Genomic DNA, 25558 nt, shown 5'->3' with positions numbered 1-25558 from the left:
GAATTAAAACAATAAATATAAAGTGCATACTAAAGCTGTCATATTTAATACTTACTTGGAAATCTTCTGCATTCAGTGACTGCCTGAAGGCTGCGACCCATAGACACCATCACACTGGATACCTTCCCTCATGGTGCCCTGCCATTCCTGAACTGCTGCATCTTCAGTTCCTGTTTCCTGTTTCTGGGGTGTTTTGCCTTCAGTATTGTCTTTAGTAAAACACATGTCAGTTTGATTCAGGATGGCTGATTGACTCAGCCAGTCGCAAACATTCCACTTTTTGGCACTGGATAACTCCTTGGTTGCTTTAGTAGTGTGCTTGGAGGTCATTGTCCTGCTGCAAGGTGAAGCGTAAAAACGAGTTCTGAGGCATTTGTTTGGATCTGAGCAGATAAGTTGTACACTTCAGAATTAATGCTGTCAGCAGTTGCATCATCAATGAAGAAAAACGACCCAGTTCCAGTGGCAGCCATACATGCCCAAGCCGTGACACTGCCTCCACCATGTTTCACAGAAGAGGGGTGGTGCTTTGCATCATGAGTAGTTCCTTTCATTCTCCACGCTTTCCTATTTCCATCACTTCGATGATACAGGTTGATACTCCTCTTGTCTATCCATAAGACTTTGTCCAGATCTATTTAAGGTAATTTTTATCAAACTATAACCTGGCTGTTCTGTTATTGAGGCTTACCAGTGTTTTGCATCTTGTGGCGAACACTCTGTGGTTACACAGAAGTAGTCTTTTACACTTTTTCTTGACAATTCAAAGTATTTTTTTTTCCATCCACTACAGTGGTCTTCCGTGGTCTACCAGGTTGTTTGCTATCGCTGAGCTCACCACTGTGTTCTTGCTTCCTAACAATGAACAAACAGTGGACTTTGACACACCCACTCTTTTGGCTATGTCTCTGATCAATTTATTCTGATAATTTATTTTTTTAGCCTTTTTTTCTGGTCTGCTTTACTAGCATTCATGCTTATTTGGTCCTCGTGTTGAGAGACAACAGCAACATTTCACACTCCAAATGCAAATTTCACACCCAGAATCAACTCTAGACCTATTGTTAGCTTTCTGGTGCATGATCTAATGATGCAAAAAGGCACAGCTAACCAAGAAAGAGCTGAGCCAGCAATTGTCCGCTTATTTTTTTCTCCCCCAAATTGAGGAGACTATGAGGACTGGAATTCCTACGTGAATTACCCGATATGGATGTAAGTACCCTCATATTAAAACGGACAGTCTCCACTTAACCTCATAGTCATTGTTTTATCCAAATCCAACGCACTGGAGTGCAGAGCCAAAACAAATAAAAAACTGTGTCACTGGCCAAATACGTTTGCATTTAAACTGTACCATGGCAAAGGCTGTTTGTTGTTTTGTCAGTATTTCAAGTAAATCTGAAGGTCACATTTCTGTGGATACAATTTGCTACCTTAATTTCCTTTATAGGATTGCCACTGGCCGAATCCGTCAAATCTAAAAGGTTAAATTGGCAGAAATCCGAGCAGCCCTGGCTTCAATTTTCACTTGAAGAAATAAGCTTTGCTGCAAGCAGCGCGGCATTATTTACTCTCTGTCACCGCTGTGCAGTGTAGGGCCTTATAGCCTGCTCGTGAGCCATCATTACCAAGCAGATGGATATGTCATCAGCCACCTCTAAAAATAGACACGCTCCGACCGTGTGCAGGCGAACGGCCCCTGCTCGTACACATACGAGAGAATCCAGGTTTTTGCGGAGTCGGTCGGTGGAGCTTGTCAGTGGAACAGAAAGAAAAACTCTTCATCAGCACCTGTTTGTGTGCAATATTTATACGGACTTCAAAAATCGCCTCAGGGCAAATATTGCTTTATGAAAACCTATGCTGTGTAGTACAAAAAACCTTACAATCACAATTTTTGGAACATATCTTAATGCAAGAACTGTAAAACACTATATAAGGCAAAATGCTATTAAATGTTGCATTTTCATACAAGCGATATACATCAAAATCTGACTATTGAGCTTTGACTGGTGTGTGGATCTCCCGTTTTCTACTCTCTTTATCATTCAGACTCAATCTGTGTGTTCTCGGCACTCTGTCATTCAATTTTTAATATGAAACGTGTCACAGTTCATTCTCACAGGTAGAATTACCTGGAGAGCATCAGGCAGTTCAGCAGGAATGAGGGCAGTATGGACAGAGGGACTTCACATAGGAACACTGTCCCTCTGAGACGGCCATTATGAAATCATAAAAAATAAATAAGTAGAATACATTATATTGACTAATTGTATATATTAGAAAATACATCATTATTTCTACAACTTCTTGTGGGATATTGATAAAAAACAATATTCTAAATTGTGTCCAATGTATGCATTAACAAGATGAAAGTGACAATTGTTGATGTTTCGTGTGATATTTGTTGTATCGTGTGACCAGCATTTAATTATTTGGAATTCATGTTGTATAATACATTAGTATACTTTTTTCATGAGGGATCTTAAGCATGGAGAATTATCTTATGATTAGGATTTTTCATTGCCATGGTTACAGAAGGTTAAAGAAAACTAGGCAGTTCTGTAAACTGTGCTTTATATTCTACAGCTGAGTTCTGAGAAGGAGGGTGGGTTTGAGGTGGGGTGGGATTGGGGGGGGTGGGGGGTAGGTGTTGGGGGGGCAGGCTGGGGCAGAGAAAAACAACCTACCGTTTTCTCTAATTGAACCAAATCACATGTGCTACCTACAAGATCCCAACCACACTACTGTGAATGCAATTCATATTACTATAAGATAAGATAAGATAAACCTAATGCCAACATTCTTGTATGATGTACACTTCATTTATTTGTCTCTAAAAACTGGATGCCTTGGCTGATGTGCATATTCTGTGTGAGTACTGTCTTCCAACAGGGGTGAGATTTCAGTGCTTACCTACAGATATTGGATTTGTGCAGTGTTATGGATGCCAAGGTTTGAATGGAAATTGATAGAAACAGATGAAAATGGAGCTATCGTGTTACGTACAAATGTAAGATAGCGTACCTCTTCTTACCTCTATCCCCCCAGAGGCGTGGAGTGTTAATACAACACTACTCTGCTAATGGCCCACAGAGAACAAGTCAATAATACATTGCTTAATGTAGCAATGGAGAGCTGGTGGGGTCAGGGGGGTACATGGAGAGAGAGAGAGAGAGCGCGCGCTTCTCATCAACTTATGATGAGCTTCTGAAATTTGTGCTTTTCCAATTCTACCACTTCCAATATAAAGTGTGCATGGCAATTTATCAAATATGCAGATTATAAAGTAACGCTAAAGCAATTCTAATAAAGCATAGCAGAACAAAGAATTCAATGATCCACTTCCCAAGAAGTGAGACCTGGAAAGGAAGATAAAGCAGAACAAAGAGAGAAAACAGATTACAGACAAGAAAAGGTAAAATGGGGATATGGCTTTTTGTATTAAAAAACAAAGGTAAACTAAGGCAAACTCACTGCTAAGCAGATTTATTTGTAAACCTGAATATTTATGATTCATATCCTGCAATAACCAAAAAATCCTTCATATAATTTTAGCAGAATTAGGTGCAATATTTGACTAACTCCAATTGACAATACATATCCAAAGGTAACACCAAAGTACTGGACATATCTGTAGTCAAATTCCCAAGGCTTGCTAAACCTGAAAGTGGGAAAACCCCAAGAGCCAAATTCTGAAGTATCTTCAACTTCAATTTTCTTGATGCAAACTAACTGGATAACTCACAGTAACATACAACTGGCTCCAGTCAGGTCTGTATAATACAAGTCATAGGCTAATTAAGATGTTTATTTGAAGTATTAAGACAATGAACCTAAAACAAAACGCACATTTGATTTCAATTGGCCCCTTAAATGAGCCAATGAACTCCGCACTCTCAGGAACACGAAGCAGATGCAGACTGCAGCTTCAACATTAAGAAAGACAACGAGTCGTTACCTTATCAGCACACGACGGGTATTTCTTTCAAAATGTGATTTTCCACTGGGATAAAAAATAATCAGGAAAAAATGGTACACTTCTGAATGCATTCAAAGAAAAGCATTAGTTGGCTTTTATCCCTACAATCAGTCAATCAGTGCTTTCCTCACTGTACGTGATATAAAAATGGAATATCATTAAATCAGTCTGGAATTTGTGCATAGAGCTTTTTTTGTATTTGGGGAAGAGTAAAGGTGCTTTAAGGACTCCTGAATGCTGTTGACTCCTGAATACTGTCGGTTTATGTGACTGTGAATGTGACAGAAGCGGTGAAAGGATGTTTGGCTGTGGCAAGTCCATGTACAAGGAAATCCTTTAATTTTTTTCTGTATCTCCAAAGACAGTTTTCCACCAAGTCTAGTTTGCCTTTGCCCAGATTTACCTCATCCCACTATGCCCTTTCTAGCCTTGTTCACAAAAAGACTGTTTTTCTTAAGGTGAAAGAGAAAAAGGTGCCAAACACACTTTGCATATATGCTCAGATACTGTCGTCTAACAAAAATGTATATTTATTATGAAGACAAAATCACATCGTGCAAACCGAAAAGTGCACAAGAGAAGTACCAGACAAATCTAGAGCGAGCGTTTTAGCTACAACATGCTTTCTTCGGTTGCATTGTTCACATGAACATTCTCTTTTTCTCATTTTGACCTCTTTTTCTCAAGGTGACATCATTTTTCCCCTTCATCATCACCAAATAAATCAGTTTTGACTGCCTCTTTCCTGTCAAAATATGCCTGTAGTCTGATCCCTGCTAAAACAACAGGACCCGTCTCAAACGAACACGTTAAGCTCACTTCTCCCTCCACGATTTCCCGGGCATTTTCCATTATCATCCTGCTTCATCTTTGCTGCTTTATTCTCACCAACTTGTATTCCTTTATTCCCATCGCTGTAATGAGGTAGCTGTCCCCAGCAGCTTGACTGCCATGAAATGGAGCATGACCTTAACCGATGACAGCGGCGTTAATAATAACGTGCAGCCGAATATCTGTGAGGATGTTATACAATCCCAAGAAATGTAACAGGAAATAAGAAAAGCCATGAGCGAATAACAGAGTGAGGGGAGATCAAGAGAGGATCAAACCCTTGTCCATGGGGAATTGTCAAAACGCTGTGACCTTGAATTTGCAAATGTGTCAAATGCAGTAGGTACCTGTAGATCCAGGAGAACCAGATTAGTGACTGTTTTACAAAGAGAGAGAGAGAGAGAGTGAGTGAGAGAGAATTGTTTCTGATTGTGTGTCAGTCCTGGCTTAATTCAACACCATCCTGTGTGTACGCTTCACGAACTGTCTCATTTACAAGTGTTTATTTTTTTCCCTTTCTGAAAGTCAACCAGTGACTGACAGCTCTTCCCTCTCAGAGAGAGAGAGAGAGAAAGGGAGAGAGAGACCACATGAGTCACTTGCAGAATGAGACAGGCTGAGATACTGAAGCCTCAATACCTGACCTACACTAAAAAAAAGCTAGTGCTTTGGCAGGACCCTGACACATATGATTTGAAGTCAAAGTTGAGAAGGAAGCAGGAGGGTGACAGAGAAAGTCTGATATCTGTCAAGATTCTGTGATTGAATTGTGCAATTGCTGTGTGCTGTTCTTGTCTGTCATCCTTGCTTAGGCAACATCATCCTAAACACAAGAAAATAAAGCATCTTGAAAATAAAACATTTAAATTGAGAGAGAGACAGAGAGAGAGACTTTTTGAAAGATGTTGTTAGTGAATCTGGGACATTCATGGTTCAGTACCTCCTCTCGTCACGTCGGGTCACAAAAGGTGGATGAGTGCAGGTTGTCCACACAAGGACACCATCCTGTGTCCTACCTCACAGATGAAAAGATGAACAGAGAGGAGTGACTCACTTATTTAGCTCTAACGAGGAGAGGGTACAGGCAACTGGTTATAAAGTTTCCAAACCAAGCCACAGCACATTATACTAATTGATGGTATATATTTCCTATGTTTACGCATGCACATTAGCACATCTGTTTTTATATACACTGTATTTTGATGCATGTCTGGAAACTTCAATTCTTTAAAAGTTCTGTACATAGGCTACCTGCCAACTATCCTTATAAACAATGTTACCTTGCTTCAAACTATCGTACTCATAGTGTCACCCTTAAAAACCACAATGTACTATACTGAATTTAATTTGAGAAGTGGAGCGATGACGTGTTTTTTGAGAGAACTCAGTGAGCAGGTAGTTTGTGCCGGGGTGTTAGGCTCTGATAATGGGCTGGAGAAGGGAATGAGCTAAGCCCTTGAGCATCAGGGGCTTCAGTATGACGTGAGCACCAAAGGCACACATGGAGAGGTGGAGGATTGGCATATTTTCTGAGACTGTGATAGGAGTGCAGTGATCTGAATGAAAGAGGTCTACTGGCACAGCCAGGCAAGGATACGCACATACAGCACTAGCACAGATTATGGAAGCGCTGTGCTTAAAGAAGTTTAGTGCTCTTAGTACTACACTTACTGTGGTACTCTTAGAGTACTTAGCACTCTTTATCTTCTGTTGTTGTTTCTCGGAGCCATTTTGTGTAAAAGTGTATTAAAAACAGTTATCTTCTTGACATTACATTACATTACAGGCATTTGGCAGACGCTCTTATCCAGAGCGACGTACAACAAAGTGTATAACCATAACCAGGAACAAGTATGACGAAACCCCTAGAGAGAAGTACCGGTCCAAGTGCAGGGAACAACCGCATAGTTCAACTTGGACCCTGAAGGTTAAACTGATTAACACTAACAACGAGAACGGCAACAACGCAGTCTATGGAAAAAATACAAGTAGTCGTTAAGACACATATCTTGACCACAAGTGGTAAATATATTATGTGATCAGTAAATTGAAATAAAGTATACAAGCCAAAAAATGGGTTTTCTTTCCATAAAAATAATTCTTTATGTAGAAAAATACTGGACAAAGAAGTACATGTTCAAGCTGATTGTAAAGTTTCCAAGAGTAGGATGCATTAGACTGCTCAACTATATAGGTATGAGCTAATACAATGACTATTACTTGTTTAACACAAATACTAATTATTTCTTCGTTTTTGTTTTATGTTGATATTACATTCATTATGTATTACATTTATTATGCCAAAAAGAGAAATTATTGCTAAATATTGCATGCTTCCATGATTTGTGCCAGTAGCCTACTGTAGATGCACTACACTAATTTGCATGCGGTGTTTCCCTTGGCTTTCATTGCCTTCTCTCTAATTTACAAAGAGAAGGAAGAGTTCCACTTAATAATCCAATAACCAACAGCAGTCAGGCTCTGAGAACATTCTGCCCAGATGCACCCGTGCTGAACCTCTACAGTCTGCAGAGGACGGCCGTGCGCGCTGTCATTATTACTGAAATATGCACATTATAACTATCCAATTATATCAGCTGGGCATGTTGAACTTAGTTCATTTCTATCACTATAAATTATATTCCTCCTATTCCATGGTCAAGGTGCTTTAGATATTCACACACACGCACGCACGCACGCACACACACACACACACACACACACACACGCTCATCGCCCCCACAGCATCCATGTCGGAGAAACACAGTAAGATTTAATTTCAAAAGAAACTCCAGAGCTTGCACACACTCCTTCATGGATGACACTTAATCAATAACACAATTCAGAAAACTCTTTCATCAACACAGCCTGAGAGCCTGGGCAGGCTGGAGAGCGCACTGTCAGGCCCGTATGTGGCTGAGGTGGGGAGAGAGACAGGAGACATGCAGAGGCTGGGCAGGCTGGAGAGCGCACTGTCAGGCCCGTATGTGGCTGAGGTGGGGAGAGAGACAGGAGACATGCAGAGGCTGGGTGAAGCACATCTGCCCTCCGCAGATAACAGGACTAACGCAGGCTCCTCGTGCAGCAGGAGGAGAGCACAGGCGAAGCAGAACAATTCAGTCCCCAGTATGGGCTCAGGCCCCGCCTGTGTGCATACACACATCTATACACACACGCACATATGCGCACACACACACACATCTATACACACATGCACATATGCGCACACACACACACACACACACACACACACACACACACACACGCACATACGCACACATATGCGCACACACACACACATCTATACACACACGCACATATGCGCACACACACACACACACACACACGCACATACGCACACATATGCGCACACACACACACATCTATACACACACGCACACATACGCACACACACACTCACACACACACACATATGCGCACACACACACATCTATACACACACGCACACATACGCACACACACACACACACACACATATGCGCACACACACACACATCTATACACACACGCACACATACGCACACACACGCACATACACACACATATGCGCACACACACACACATCTATACACACACACACACACATTGATACACACACACATGCACACACACATACACACACACACACATCTGTACACACACACACACACACACACGCACACATACGCACACATATGCGCACACACACACACATCTATACACACACACACACATTGTTACACACACACACACACATACACGCACACACACACACACACACTTGAACTTGAATTTAGTTCTTTTCTATCACTATAAATTATATTCCTCCTATCCCATGGTCAAGGTGCTTTAGATATTCACACACACACGCGCACACACACACACGCATGCACACATACACACACGCACACGCACATGCACACACACACACCTTTGTGTACAGTACATGCATTCACATAAACAAAAAAATGTATAATGCCTTTCTCTATGTACCATACATATCTAATTGTACTGCAAATGCATCTACCTCCATGATACACTCTTGCACCTATAGTACATAAATCAGTACCTACTGCATATGCTGTGAGTTGAACAGGCATTCAGTTTACCGATCAAATTAGAAATTAGCTTAATGAATATGTAGCAAGACAAATAACAATGTCAAAATTCTTATTTGTTCATTTGCATTTCTATGACAAATTGCATCTGATTTTCGGGATGTTCTATTTAAATTCAAGATAAATTCATTGACTTCATTTTTATGCACTCACGGCAACTGCCCTTTGACAGTTTAATTTGAAGCAGACATGTAATTATCTTTCATGTGGTTATAGAGCTTACGAACTTTGGAGAATCAAAAACTAAACATATGGTGTATATTGATAAATGCATGTGACATTTATAATGCATAAAGTGAAAAAATGTATATATTCACTTTATATTATCTAATATATTCTGTTCAAGAATGACACGGTGGTGCAGTGGGTAGCACTGTCGCCTCTCAGCAAGCGGGTCCATGGTTTGAATCCTGGGGCCTTTCTGTGTGGAGTTTGCATGTGTCCCCCGTGTCTGTGCGGGTTTCCTCCGGGTACTCCGGTTTCCTCCCACAGACCAAAGACATGCAGGTAGGCTCAATGGTGAGTCTAAATTGGCCCCTCGATATGAGTGAGTCAGTGAATGGTGTGTGTATGTGCCCTGCGATGGACTGGTGAACTGTCCAGGGCGTATTTCTGCCTCTTGCCCAATGCAAGCTGGGATAGGCGTGGGAGGTGGGAACACATCAGATTCTGAAAACATAAGGTGCTGCTTTTTTCTTGGAGCGCAAATCTTTCATTTTATTTTTTTCCCCATATGCCACCACAACCATCACTGCAACCACAACCTTTACACGTTATTCTGTCATATATTCCAGCCATGTCCCCTCAATTGCCTATAGACATCTCCCTGATAATCCCTGTTGATCGCCCTTGAGGAAGCAGAGCAAACAGACACACACATATTTAAGACTGTTTGTAAAGAGCACTAAACTGCCTTTCGGATCACCTTAAAGCAAAGAGAGACGTGAAATGTCATTGTACAAGCGCTGCTAGACTTTCTCTTGAAAGGGCCTCGCTGAAAGTTGCAGCTTAGCGAATCCGTCAGGCGCAGCAACGCACAACCTGGTTTTATAAGACGTTCTATCACAAAGAAGAATGACACTCTCCCCAATGTTTTGTGACCCAGTGAACCGGCAAAAGAGGAAGAGAAATGGAGCAGAAGAAACAGGATGAATGATTTTGTGAAGTTAGGGAAGACATCCTCGGGTGGTCAAATTCATTGAGAGACTAAATCCACCTGCAGCATTTTGTCAATATTAGAGGAGGCTTCAGTCATAATCAAACCGAAGGGGTATTTTCTCCTACATTACACTCAATCACTGTCTTACCAAAAAAAATGCATTGTACTTATTTTTGCAAGTATTTTCTATAAGAGAGGGCATTTTATTGTTGCTTCACCTTGTCTATCAAAGGAGGAAATTACGAATCGTATCTCACACACACACATACTCTCTTTATAATGTCAGTTTGTGAGTGCTGAACAGAGTGACCAATGTGTTTAAACTTTCACGGCTCTGACTGTGGAGTGCTGTCGGGCGTTAACAGCCTTTATCAGTAATGCACCCTGACTCAGAAGTGCAAATGGGATACATGAGCTCCTGGGCCCAACAGGAGATCAATACAGAGGCCGTGTTCCAAACTATGCACTTGTGCTCTGTTTGCTCGTGTTCCAGTGAGAACACGCTTCCAGGTGCACTTGCAAGACTACACTTATCGACTGTAACAACGCGTAATTTCCGTTTGGAAAGTACTTGTACTTTGACATCACCTCTACAGACCTCTGACCTTAGCAAGAAACACATCTGTGCTGCAAAAATTCATAAATAAAATATACTTACACTTGTACACAAAATCCTCTTGCCTTCTGTCATACATTTTCTTGGATTTTTTGTTCTCAACAAGAACACAAAGTAAATTTGTCTTGCCGTGTTCTTGAGTTTGGAACGCACTTGGTCACATGACCTTTTTACTTCCGCACCTGCTTTACGCCCTAGGTAGAGCACAAGAATACAGTTTGGCACACAGCCAGAGTCCATTGATGATTGATGATGTCATTAATGAAGAGGCTAGCATTCCTCTGTGCTGCAGTGAAGCCTCCGCTCCTAGCATGTTCTCCAATGGCATGCCACGCTCCTGTTTGCTAATCAATTAAGTGAGGATTAAAGGAAGGAGGCAGCGGCCCGCTTTCGCTGCGGAGTGTGTTTGTGCTCGGGATTAGCGGTAAAGATGAGGATATCCGCCTCAGATGCAGCATCAAAGCCAGGCTCTTTCATGGCACAGACGTGCGCCGCGGGGCAATCTTGTGGATTCTCTTCGGCTCTATCATTAAGGGGCAGGCCGTTAGCTTCTGTACCCGTCTAATTACCCACAATCCCCTCACCGCACCCTGTGAGCCTTTGCATCCTGATACTCTGGTACAAGCGCACATCATTAATATGAGCATGGCAGACCCTGTGATTTCTCTGGTATTCAGCTCATTGCAGTTCATCTTCAGTATGACACTGGCATTTCTTGAAATAGATCAGCCATTTTGTGGTCAGGTGGTTGCAACTGTGTTTGAATTAATTATATTTTTACCATTTCTGACAGTGTGCGAGTCTCTAGTGCTCTAGAGACGGGTGAAAAGGCAAGGATGAGTAAACTGATTGTTGTGAAGTGACTCAGTCAGTGCAGAGGTGCTCGTAAGGTTTTAATCGGACACATTTGTGAGGATCTGTAGGACGATGGCTTACTGCAGGTTGTTAAACCTAGTATTGCTAGAGGTTCTAATCAAAGCAGTCATAGAGAACTTTGGAAGTAATCACCTGAAAAGTACAGTCTTCACCTGAGCACAGTATTTCCATTAATTTAAACTTGGTTTCATGTAGATTAGTAAATTTTATTGGAAACCAATTTTAGGGATGGGCTTGCTTTTTACGTGTGAGTACTAATTTTGTTTAAAAAAGTATTGTTGAGATATAGTATAAACAGATATCCTTTTTCATATATAAATGTAATAAAATGTTTGATGAGGTTCTTTATTCAGTTTTCAAAATATCTCCTTCCTTCCTCTTCCTTCTAAGCAATCAACAATCCACAAGCTGACACAACATCAGCTGGTGGAAGAGTACTGCCCATTTCATTTAGGAGCATTTATTACAGTCTTTATCCCTTAGATTTTATTTCTACCTGCATAGACTGAACTGAATCTTCTCTGTAATGACCCCTTGTGTTTTCCAGGTGAGGTAATTCCCAAAGAGAGAGAGAGAGAGAGGAAGGAATATGGGAGACATGCTGAGTAACCTGTTCCGTGTGCTGAGAAACTTCACTGAGAGGTAAGGGGAAGCGCATTAAGCTCACCGCCACACTGACAAAAAATAACTGCTCCTGACTGCGAGACGAGAAAGTTTGAGTCCAACGTCAACACAAGTCAGACGAGCCAAATGCTCCCCTATCATTACCTTACACCTGTAAAAGTGAAGCAAATTCACTTTAACATGAAAACAGACACCCCTACTCTTCATGACATTGATAAATTGGCCTGAAGAGCAGTTAATAGCATTTAGCAATCCAATTAGCCAGCTGCTCAGAGTGGTTGACTGCCTCTTCTCACTAGATACCTCCTAAAGAGGCAGACGAAGACAGGGCAGAAGAGAAGATGTACTGTAACATGTTCCATGGCCACGATCTCTGTGCTGTGCCACCTGCTTACTTTTAGTGAAAGTAAACCTACTATAAACATAGTTTAAAATGTTTTTTGATCAATGTTTTACCTTTTGTCAATTTAACATTTGTGCAAAGACTGATGGTAAAGATGGTAACGTCCCCTTTATTCAATAGAATGTCACCCCAAGGTTTGCTCTTTAACATAAGCGTTCTAAACTGGAAGAAGGTACAAAAATACCAACTTTTTTGTAGTCTGTGTAACAGAAGAATTTCCTTCTTTTTTTTGTAAAGATTGACTGGTGTGAGTCACTCTGTTATAAATTTAGAATTGAAAGTACTTTCATTTAATCCTTCCATTCTCTTCCAAGGGAGAAACTTCAATGTTTGTCATTTTGTATCAGTGATGTACATGAAAGTAATTTGAGTACTGAACATATCCATTCAACCTTGAAGTACCAGGGTGGTTGTGTGTTTAGCAGTTAATGTTGCAGGTATGAGCTCCAGGCAGACTGTTGGTCTCATGAGCAAAGTACTTAACCTAAATTATGTCCAAAAATATCTAGCTGTATAAGTGGATAATATTAAAACAAAAAGGGGAGCTCTGTTTATTGCCTCAAATGTGTGCGTTTGTAAAGCTATTAATAATAGCTTCCTAGAAGGGTTCCATATGACAGAGGACCCTTTTCCGCAGGATGTTGACAGATATGAGAATGATGAGGCCAGCTGTTTGTGAGGTAGATATTGCGCAGCTTCGGGTTGTAAATGCTAATGACTTTCTGGCTATGGAGTGATTAGATCCTCTGCAACCTCCTGGTGGAGTTCTGGGCAGTGTTGAGCATAGATCAGTGTCAGGAGGCACTGGCTGGTGAACAAAATAGTCGGTGCTCCTCTGTCCTCTAACGGGGTTGGTACAGTTATGCATTTGGTAACGTGATGCAATACCGTATGGTTTCTGTGGTTGTATGAAAGACAAAAAACGGCATTCGGCTGTGTTTGGTCAAGTGCTTGCACAGGTCACAGTGCTCACAGCTGCACTGCTCAAACAACAAGCCTTCCTGAATGTCAACTAGATTACATTTTTGTTTCGGTTTGTGCTGATCATTGTGCTTTCTGTGAATGTGGAGAGAGAGAGAGATATGGGAGAAAGAGAGAGAGGGGGGAAGAGAGCGAGAGATAGAGGGGGGAGAGAGAAAGAGACTGAGAGAGAGAGAAAGAGAGATAGGGAGAGAGAGAGAGAGATAGAGAGAAACAGAGAAGGGGGAGAGAGAGAAAGAGACTGAGAGAGAGACAAAGAGAGATAGGTAGAGGTAGAGAGAGAGAGAGAGAAACAGAGAAGGGGGAGAGAGAAAAAGAGAGAAAGAGAGAGAGAGAGAAAGAGAGCGAGTGAGAGCCCTCGATCTGCAGTTTTCTTCACTGCATGGGGTTTGGGTGGAATTTATAGAGCACTTGAGTGATGTAAATTGTGCAGGTGCTCAATCATCTCTGCGCAGGTGTAATTGAACGCACTCTCTCAGCATGTCTTCATGCTGGACAGCAGGTTGCAGATAATTTCACTTTGCTACACTCATGACAAACACTGATTTTATCCACATGCTCTTATTTCAGGCTCTTATTTCATTATTAATGCATAATGGTTTCATTCAGCCAAGATACATTAAAGGGTGCTATTAGTAATATCGTTCTATACAGTTTTATAGAGGAAAAAATGCATTTTTGTGTTTTCCTATTTTTTCTAAGACTGTTTTAATCAGACCCCACATATAACTATTTTGACTGACTGATTAATACCAACTGTTTTTTTTTTTAAATTATTGGAAAGTTTGTTATTGTGCTTACAGTTACATTTAAATGTATTCCCCTGAAATACATTTTTTTCTCTCTCAAATATCTTTTTTTAATGCATTGCAAGGACAAAAGTCTGACAGTACCACTCAAACTGTTGTCTTCTGAAGGTAACAGAAAATCTAGGTTATCTGCATACTGTAGAGCTGGAATTTAATTTCTTTATCATGGAATGTGAGACGAGGGGCATGCAGTTTTCTTCAACTCTGTGGATCTGTAAAAAGATTGAGCTTTGGTTGCTCTCATTCCAGGTCCCAGAAAAAATAATTTTATTCTCTTGTCACCAATTTTAGCTCCATGTTAATTGTCTGTATACATAGATTTTTATATATTATAGATTTGACCTGCAACATCAATTTCCAGAAATTCTTAAGATCATTTTTTGTAATTATTGAAAATGCACTTTGTAAAAAAGAAATTAAAAAAAAAGATTTATGTGACGTGAACCTGCCAATTACTTATGAAGGTGTGCAGGGTGTAAAGGTGGCCCACTGAAAGGCAGTCTGTTTCTTAAACAAGTCTGAGGCTATTTAATTTAAAATGCTACAATGTACTTCCCCCAGTTCTGTCTCCGCTCCTAAATGGGGATCATTTATTCGAGATGTCAGGGAAATGGCTCACAATGGGAACTCGCTCGCAGTGAGATTGAACAGTTGTACTGGAGGAGTGCTTCCTGCTGTTAGTGGCTGCTGAATTTCAGCATCTCGCTGGGGATGCCAGCAAGCACTAATATTTTTCCCGCTTGTTGGCTCTTTAGTTTCTCCTTCAGCTCTTGAGTTTCGTTTTTGAGTAAAAGGGCACAGCAAACGGTGTCTGGTTGCGTTTAATCATTAACAAAGAGTTATAGCCTATGGACAGCCCACACTAAATAATTAACATCAGCAAGAGTGCCAATGAAAAGCCTTTATTTTCTTATATTCAGTGGCAAACATGTTTTGGTTACTGCCATCTTCAGCACCACTGATTTTTAATTGCCCATTCTAAATTGTTTTCAGGTTTTTCTCATCAAGTACACAAGTAATTGAGCAGAATTATCTCACCACAATATAATCCACTCAATGCAGCATAATCCACAAAATCACATAATGTCAAAACCACATAGTGTCATTACACTGCATTGGAACATCTTGTACCAAAAAGATCTGACTCCAACCAAGACCTTTCATTTGTCTGTGTTAATAACTAAAAATGTTTTTCTTGATTAGATTTGTGTGGCATTCATTGATTTGCATTGTTTATTGATGTGGCGACCAACACCGCAAGAACAGACTCAGGAATCCCAAATTACCCTTAATTTTTCAGTTTTGGTGTATTTGGCACCATCTGTGGTGACAGGTGGTCACAAAAGTTTGTTTTCACACTCCAACAAATATTTGGAGTCCCATTCGAACCTACTATGAGTACACTGAGTGCCTGTACTTCTTAGAAGAGAGAGTGGTAGTGTATTTAGGAGGGGAAAAAAAGACCACCTAGAAACAAGAAGACTCCCTAGAGACAACCAACATTGGCATCTGACACAGTAATATTGAGCAACATATCAAACCTCATTTTAAAGATACTTTTTGGATTTCAGGCACTTGCCCTTTCGCAATTGGCACACAAGTTCCGGTGCGTGTGTCATCATATTTGAATGCTTTTCCAGGATTGTTGCCCCCGACACCACCAGTGGGTAATAGCATATAGAGAAGCAATTACAGAACGCAAATGCCCTCGTGAAAAGGTATCAAATATGGCATTTTTTAATATGAAAAAATTAAGGATTACCACTTTATTTTTTGATATTTGCCTGAGAGAAAGTGTTTGAAGGCGTAACTGCACAGTGAAAATTAGGGTCACATAAAACCCAGGACGATACTGGTCCTGGGTTATACTGCATATCTGATGGTATACTGCATATCCTCATGGTATACTGCATATCTGATGGTATACTGCATATCTGATGGTATACTGCATATCCTCATGGTATACTGCATATCTGATGGTATACTGCATATCTGATGGTATACTGTGTATCTGATGGTATACTGCATATCTGATGGTATACTGCATATCTGATGGTATACTGTGTATCTGATGGTATACTGCATATCTGATGGTATACTGCATATCTGATGGTATACTGTGTATCTGATGGTATACTGCATATCTGATGGTATACTGCATATCTGATGGTATACTGTATATCTGATGGTATACTGTATATCTGATGGTATACTGCATATCTGATGGTATACTGTATATCTGATGGTATACTGCATATCTGATGGTATACTGCATATCCTCACGGTATACTGTATATCTGATGGTATACTGCATATCTGATGGTATACTGCATATCTGATGATATACTGCATATCTGATGGTATACTGCATATCCTCACGGTATACTGCATATCTGATGGTATACTGCATATCTGATGGTATACTGCATATCTGATGATATACTGCATATCTGATGGTATACTGTATATCCTCACGGTATACTGTATATCTGATGGTATACTGCATATCCTCACGGTATACTGCATATCTGATGGTATACTGCATATCATTCGCTCACAGTGGGTCTCTCTGGTGGCAGGAAATTGGGCTTGGATGTGGTGGCCATCTGCTCAAGGAACAATATTCACGGAGCTTACTCTCTGGGGTTAAATAAGTAGGGGAATGCATTTAAGGCATCTGCACTGTCGTTCAGGCAAAGACCTGCACAGAGTGTAATTAAATTGATTTGGATCTAATTCATGTGCGATCCATTCTTCAGCTAGAACAGTTCAGCTGCTCTGGGAGTTGAGTGTTTGTGATTGTGATAATGGTGGTAGTGCAGATGCAAGCATGTGTACATGGGTGCGTGCATGTGCAGTTGTGTGGGATGGGGTGAAGTTGGGGGGGGGGGGGGTGCATATATGTGCTATTGGGTGGAATCAGGTTATTGCACCATGGTTTAGTATGGAAACATCATGTCCATTGTGCAATCCACCCCTCCGTGAAAAAGATAAGCCGAATACGACATTCCCTTTTCATTGTGCTTCCCTTCATTGATGAGACACAGGGTTGTGTTCTTGAGTGGACAAACTGCCCTTAACTATCATTTGTGGCCTGACACAAACAGGTACTGAGCCATGAATTTCCCCGATTCACTAACACACAATATTTCTTTGTGGTAACAGTGCAGCCCTTGTTTTCATTACATGAGTACATGTCTCTCCTCTCTCGTCCCTTTCTATTTGAGTGGTGAACTTTCTTGGGTGGTGATCGTCCTCACACATTTTTCATTTATGATCTGATACACAATGTCCTACAACGGGCTGCTTACCTTTTTAGGCTAGGAAAAGAACATTTGGCTGACCTAGTACAGCTGGGTGTGTGCTGTGGGTCCACTGGACCCTGAGAACATTTAAGAGGTTTAATTAATGGTACATTGCCCATAGAAGTGACAAATTGGTGATTAATTTTCAAGGTTTTTAGGGGATCGTGGAAGTGGGAGGATGTGCTTATGTTAAGTGAGTAAGGAAGGGGAGAGAATTACTTTTTAAGCGTTTTAGAAATTAGCTGGGTTCAGTAATGGTTTCATTTGGTTGAATTTATTTTTTTATTAATTCCCTTTCTTTTTTTATTTGTGCGTGGGCTGTAAGCATTTGTGGACATGTAGGTCTTTCTCACACACACACACACGCACGCACGCACACACGCACACACTTTACATCCCTCATGCAAACCCTTCCCCTGGCTCCTCTATCTGCCTTCAATAATCCTTCTTTCTCTCACTCTGTTCTTATAAAAACCCTGTCTACTTTCACTCTCTGATTTTCTATCTCTCTCCATCTCTCTCGCTCACAGCACAGATTAAGGTCATACGATTATTGTTTGACTCCTGAGATAAACTATCAGCCTTTTGTTGAGTTTTTTAAATGCTAATTCATTATAAAATTAGTCTCTGTCGCATTTCTCTGTCTGCCTGTGCCACCTGACAGCTTCAATCCGGGGTGAGATACACGCAAATCCCGATACTATTTACGGAACAGCGCTGAAAATGGGACAAAGCACGTTACCGGTCTGTCAGACATCAACAAAGACACAAATAGAAAAACAGAAGAAAAACAAAGGAGTGAGAGATGAAAATGAAAACGTGTAAATGCGCGGAGGGAGGGGGCGGAAGCGGCCTGAGTCATCGTATGTCGGACAGATGTTTCTAGAAGATTAATATTGTGGAGTTTATTCATTGTACTCTCAGCAGAGTTGCTGGACTGTGTCCTTTTATGCCTGCCGACCGAGGAGAAAGGGCGCTCCCGTGGTCTCACCCCCACACCCCACCCCCACACCCCCCACCACAGATTTTAATAAATGATAGAGACAAACTAGCATATCAGTCACACAGCGACCGTGGTTCGCGCGGAGAGCCGTGGGGATAAATATAGAAGCTCTTCGGTGCGCTGCCTGTTGATCACGGTTAGTGACAGCTCCGCAGTCAGACGTTTCCCGCTTCGCGCCTTATTATTTCCCGTTTACTCGTGAATTTTTAAGCACCCAAACCTTTATTTTTAACATCTCTGGCGGGCCGTCTCATTCGCGCCCGCATTGTCGATGTTTTGACGCGCTGTAACGAGGCGCTTGTCATTGGCTGAGCCTGCCAGGCCTAATTCAGTCCTGATTAGAGTGAAATGGACTGAATGGCCCCCTCAGCCTCCTTCACACTGAGTAATGACGGAGAGCACACCTGTATCCTAACCCTCCCAGTGTGAACGCCTTGTTCTCCACTGAGGTATTCATCAACAACCTGCAGTTAGAGATTCACTGTTAACTGACATATCTGATGGAGGCTCAATTCCATTTACCGACCTGCAGTACCTGGAGTGATTGATCTCAGCAGTGATTGATCTCTGCAATGTAGATTTTTCGAGGTATAACTTTCATAAATATGCATTTGCTCAGGCTGTATGGATCAGTATTTTCACTGAAGGAAAATATCAAAAGGACAGAAATTAGAAAGATAAAATGAGGCAGGGCTAGTGTCTGTTGAGGAATGTTCATATTTGAGAACTGCTGCAATTATTTATTTCAATTCTTCAAAGCAATTGGAAGAAATAAGAATTTTTTGTCTGCAGTCATCAGCAGTAATATCAGCCTGTACTGATTAATTCCGTGGCTCTGTCCATAACACATTATTTATTTTTCTTTTATCATGAAATCTTGTAAATTGGGGTTTCGAACAAACCTTGAGAATCTTTGATCATTTCAGCAGAGAATTCACAAAAACTACCCACACGTTTAGTTGTTTTTGGTCTTTAAAAATTGAAAGAAACTACTGCTGATTATATATACACAAAACTACACCTCCAAGCTGAAAGATCCTGTTCTTTGTAAAGGCCAGCCCCACCTTTGTGCTGATCAGTCTTTGTAGTGTGATAGTCACCAGTGACCCAGACACCGATGGCAGTCACAAATATTCATTATCACATTTCTGCTCCTACTGCTATTTCTACACTCTAATCAGTATTGCATTTCTTATTATTATTTGATTACTTGGTGTGTCAGAATAGTATATAACTCTGACATGCAGTTTAAGTATTCTTTTTCATTAAAGATTTCAATTGCAATCTTGTTTCAGTATTCTGCCTTCATAAGTAAAATGGTGTTATATGCTGATACCTACATGATATGCCTTAGCCACCACCAAACATGAAGGTTATGTAGAGAGGAACTGCCAAACAGAGCATTCATTTATAATAGAGTGCTTTTTACGTATGAAAGCAAATGATATAATGAATATACGTTCTGGTTGTATATAGTAGAGCCGCATAGCTAAAAAAATTATAATAATTCAGTAACGGCACTCATTTGAGAGTCTATATAAATAAGGGCTTACTGTATATAAAGTTTATACTGTATATGGTTCCTATTGTGAATCCAGTGATCTGCAGAATTATAGCAAAACAGTTCCTCTGTCCAGATTTGGGCTGCTGATCTTTGGTTCTGCTTGGGTGTCTCTCCCTCCACTATCTCCCTGTAGTTCTAAGCGGGCCTTCACAGACCCACTGCTCCTCAGTACAGTTCCTTCTTTCGTTCCCACACGGGCACTGCCCATCCTTCTCCAATGGCGAGCAGCCATGTGAGCTAATGATATTAAGAGGGGTCATCTACAGCATGTAGCAAAGTGCAATATGTAGGTATCCTCTGACTCAGAGTTTATACTCTGTGGTCATATGCCCATTGGTTGTGGAGGAAAGCTGATGGTGTGGGGCAGGGTTGGTTTAGGCTGAATCTGGGAGGCTAAAATGAACAGGGCCCTGACCTGACTGTGAAATAATAAGGACAAATGACACCCTTTTGTTTGTTTTTTAACAAATGTGGGACTTCTTGCATGAATGGGTAATGATGTGATGTGAATATGTGGGTGGTTTTGTGGGAAAAACATTCCACCCTGCAAAATGTATTTGACTTTAATATTTTGAATCCTTTTAAACATGTTTAAAGCGCTGTTTAATTTAAAAAGTCACCAGATTAGAGTATCTGTTACATTAATGATCACTGACGTTAATGACCATTGAGATTAATCTGGGAAACGAACTCTGCTGCTGGGTCTCACATACTGCAGATGCACCTTGCCCTTCTCCTGAGAAAGAAATAAGACATAAATCCAAGTCAATTAACTTAACCTGCTGGGTGGGTTAATTCCAACATTTTAATTAGAATGACATTTGCGTGCCATTCTTTCTGAACCTCATTCTGATTAGGTAGGTGTGCTGTTGGATACCTTCATTTCCAAGTATGTTTCACATTTAAAAGGAGAATTAATTTTTCCAATATATTTTGTTTGTGCAAAACGGCGTACCATAATTAGTGCAGACGGTGCCCCAGATACCTGTTCATTATGCATTCCAAATAATGAAACTAAGTGTCAAAGCCCCCGGTTTCCCATTTGTTATCCATCTTAATTATAAACGTTAATGAACTTCTCTGTAGCTGTTGGCTGCCTTTCCTTCTGCTAATAGCTGATCACAGAATAATCCGCTGATTAAGACTCTTATGACAACTAAGCTTCAAAATGAATGTAGCGTTTTAAAGTCCCACAGAATATTCAACAGCTGTCTCAGTCTCTCCCTACTGTACATGCCCTGTCACATGCACATGTACACACACACACACACGAGACTCTTCATTAAGAATACACAGCACCTGGGATTGCAAAATGCGATTCAACAGAAGAGGGAAAAAAGGGGAAAAAACTGTGAATTAACACCAAATTCTGTATCTTCCTTGGCTAAATCATTAAATTACTGCAGATAATTCCAAAGCAGCGTGTACAGAGAACTTATGTTTCCAGTTATATATACGAATGAGCACAAGAGATGAGATGAGCTTGTTAAGAAGAGCTATGCCTCCAGAGGTTGTAATTGCACGCATTTCCTGATTATTCTTCAAATAATTGCATTTAATCTTATTGTCAGTTGAAACGATTTCCTGTGGCACACACGACCTGAAACTGCCGCACTCGAGGGAAGAGGTACGAGCGCGATATAAAAGCCGATATCCAGGTTCATAATTGTGAGTAAACGTGTTCATATGTCCGAATCCCTTTTGCTGGCACCTTCATTTTAATTCCACTCACAGCACGGCTCAGGAAAAAGAACTCGCATGGCAGACCGGCAACCTCGTCTCAGCCTCCTTTGTACAACATCAGAGGTGAATTTGTCTTAATAGTTTGGCTCCAGATTGTAAGTACAGAAGTGGGGTTTACCAAAGCAGCATGTGCCGGTTCCATGCGATACCCAGCCAAACATATGCTAATTTGTGCGAGTACACCCACATTAAGCTGTTATGCAAAGACCCCAATTACCCATACGAACAATTAGCTGCATAATGTATCTGTGTGTAGGACAAATGGAAGAAGTGGAATTCTTTTGATAACATGCACGGTAATGGGAATATCCTGCTTATGTGCCTTAGCAACAGCATCACAAGAAAATTAAAATACTGTTAGACAGAACAAAATGTGTCTGCTCTTGCCACATGTCCATTAAAGTTGATAATCTTATAGGGATTACATACCCTCATCAATAAACCATGTAACATTTTATACTGAACTGCACATGTTTGGTTAAGATCCACACCAAAAACTGTATGAGAGTTAAAATTCAAAATTAAATTCTCCTAAATGTAAAAAAAATCTCTCATTGTAAAAGTCGCATAAAACGTGTTTTCCAGCCTCAGGCAGTAAACATTCAGACTCTAACTCTCAAAAGAGAACTGGCTGAGGCTTTGCTCTGCAGTGCCACTACACAATCAAGCCTGGAGGAATTCCCTCTGGAGTGTGCATGAACTTCCATTTCAATTTAGCTTTCGGTTTGTGTGCAAATCCCATGTTTAGCCTTTAAATGTGCATAAGCGTGGTTAAAATTGAATTTGTGTACTGTGCATGCACTGTCAGGGTCCTGTAAATGCTTTGATTCTGCTATGCTAAGGCTCCTGGTTCTAAATTGGCCCGGCCTGCACCTCCAGCAGGGTTCTGACTTTGTCCGGTGTGTGACTGTGTGGGGGTGTGGCTTTGGCCCGGCTCTCCTCACAGTCACCCTCCAGGACTACAATCTGTCGCACGGCGCCCCACTGCCCCTCTCTTCCGATTAAAAACGACAACTGAGGACAGAACAACTGGCGCTCTCCAACCATCATTAACCTCTCTATCTGATTATAATAATCAACTTCTTTAATCATATCCCGCTGTTATTAATGTGACCATTCTCCAGCAGAGGCGAAATAAAATAAATAGGGAAAAATAACTCCTGTGAAAGCAAGTATGGTTAGACTGATTAATGATGTCATTATCTCTAATTAATGCTGGAGGAACAAGCCATCCCTGGCTTTTAAAAATACACCGCTCTCCATTTGTGTGTGTGTGTGTGTGTGTGTGTGTGTGTGTGTGTGCGCACGCTGCCGGTGATATTGTACATATGGTAATATTGATATGTATGGTGAAATTTGGACATAATTGCAATTACCATCATAGTTACAAAAGCAGTAACTATCTACATCATTTCTGCCATCTTTCTATTGTTTTTTACCTGCAGTATCAATGTGACATGGGTCGTGATGAAGATCATATTGCAACTGCCGTCAGCAATCTCTTTTTCTCCATCTTCGGTGAACAAAAAAAAATCCAAATTACATTGAAAGCCGAGAACAAAAACAATTGTTGCTTTAATTTAATACTTAATTCTGAGTGAAAGCCATCACAAATTGTTTTCATAAGCTAATCATACACATACACACACACACACTTTAATAGGCTAATCACACACGTACACACACACTTGCTATATGGAGCTCTGTCCCCCATTATTTGTCCCCCACTGCACACACACACATACCGCCACAGGTTTTGGTTTAAACATGGTGTCCACCTGCTTGCCACCATGAAGCAGTGATTCAAACAGAGCCGTGGGTTTTGATGCCCCTAACCAAGAATATAGATGTGGCCCCAAAGTGCTCCACCATAAACCACACCCTTCACTTAACAGCTGAAGGATGATTGTGGCCCTAAATAACTGCACAGAGTGTTTATGCCAGTGGCTGGTTCTGGATTCAAAATCCTTTTATGTGGCATTCAATTTCACATAAGGAGGTGTGAAAATTTGTCTGCTTTCATACTGGTTTAATGCTATCCATTTGGCGTCCCAGATATTAGCAATCCAAAATTTTTTGGCTGTTGTGCTCTGTGTGTGGGCAAGCGCATTAATGTACAACCATAGTACAACTCCGCTGCTGCTAACATTAGCTCTTAGGAATAACACAAGAAAGTGTTACTGACAGTTCAATAATGTGTATTGCTAAAGCGCCTTTTCAATCAGTTCTTGAATACCATCATTTTTGCAACAGTGAAAGTTATGGCTGCTGCAACAGGTAAGCAGCGGAAAAGGAGCATTGGAACAAGGAAAGAAAAAAGAAAGGGATAAAAACAGTAACCGGAAACTTTCACATTTTCAAATTAAGGAACATATTGAAAAACAAGAGCAGCAGAACAACAGCTCAAACAGCTCTGCTCAGGACACAGCAGGCCATGGCTTTATGACGGGCCTAACGAAGGCAACGGAAGCACAGGAGGAGGTGTTAAATAACCTCACGTGTGACTGCCTCGCCGTGAGGCTGCTGCTGTCCAAGGTCCTGCAGGCCTTCCAGGTTTGGGGAGCCTGGCAGGTCATCCAACAGCAGGCAAAGAGGAGGAGCAGCCCTCCCTCCAGTGGCCTGGCCAGTTTCATGTGTTGCTTGTGAATTAAGGGTGTTTTTAAAACACAAGCATCATGTTTGTAATACAGTTCAAAGATTAGTAATAGAGGGGGCATTTGTTAACACAAATAATAGCTTGCAAATAATAACTTACATACTATCCATTTACACTGCTGGACATTAACCGACCTACAGTATTTCAGGCTATTTACTGAATGGTAGTGATGTATGAATAAGGCTTCATTAATCACAAATTCAATATCTTTAGCTATCATCAACGATCTGAATTGAACCGATCACAATGTTTTGCCATTGAGTGAAGTATTCCATTAATTAAAATCAATTATTGACAGCACTTGTGCTTACATGGTCACATGGTTACTGGTTTATAAAGCCTCTCTGGGTCCAGCGTAGCAGTCAGAGCTCTTGTCCCTGATGCAGTGATGCTCTCCATTGTCTGGCTATACCAGAGCTGACCATGGCTGGGAGTCCCACCGAGCGATGCTAACTGGCCTCAGAGGGAGGGTTTCAGTCAGCAGCACATTGCTCGCCTCATCATGCCGGTAGTGAATGCTCTGGTTGATTGGGTGCCTGCCGTCTGCCTGTATCGGTTGTGTTGGTTGTGCAGTCAAACAGGCCCATAATGACATTGGCACTGGATTATGCATGTTGAGATGCATGTTAAGATGTGCATGTTAATGCGTGCCCTGGCCACCTCTCCCACCATTACCGAGACAGCCGCAGCGATTCCTGCGTCAGGAACCTGATTCTGTGATCTCACTGCCCCCAGTCAGGTTCCATAGCCACAATGCTGCCCTGCTGGTCAGTGGAGAGGCCTGTCCCAATGCTAAGTCAACTGAAAAAGCTCACATCAAGTTTCTGTGCCAGCTGTGGAAGGTCAGCATATGCTGTCACTCAGAATATGTACTGAAGTACTTCAGCA

The 25558-nt window shown here is 41.2% G+C and overlaps 1 protein-coding gene across 2 annotated transcripts in view; it reads left to right on the top strand.

The window, feature by feature from the left end:
- Nucleotides 1–25558, top strand: part of sphkap (SPHK1 interactor, AKAP domain containing) — an 80058-nt gene that overhangs the window by 20428 nt on the left and 34072 nt on the right. For both annotated transcript variants that reach the window (XM_035385754.1, XM_035385751.1), the window contains exon 2: nucleotides 12130–12224. In XM_035385754.1, coding sequence (XP_035241645.1) covers nucleotides 12172–12224 — 53 coding nt within the window. In that variant the 5' untranslated portion in view covers nucleotides 12130–12171. The remainder of the gene's footprint in view (nucleotides 1–12129; nucleotides 12225–25558) is intronic.

Source organism: Anguilla anguilla, chromosome 12 (genome assembly GCF_013347855.1).
Source record: "Anguilla anguilla isolate fAngAng1 chromosome 12, fAngAng1.pri, whole genome shotgun sequence".
Classification (NCBI taxonomy): domain Eukaryota; kingdom Metazoa; phylum Chordata; class Actinopteri; order Anguilliformes; family Anguillidae; genus Anguilla; species Anguilla anguilla.
This window is presented reverse-complemented; position numbering and strand designations above follow the sequence as displayed.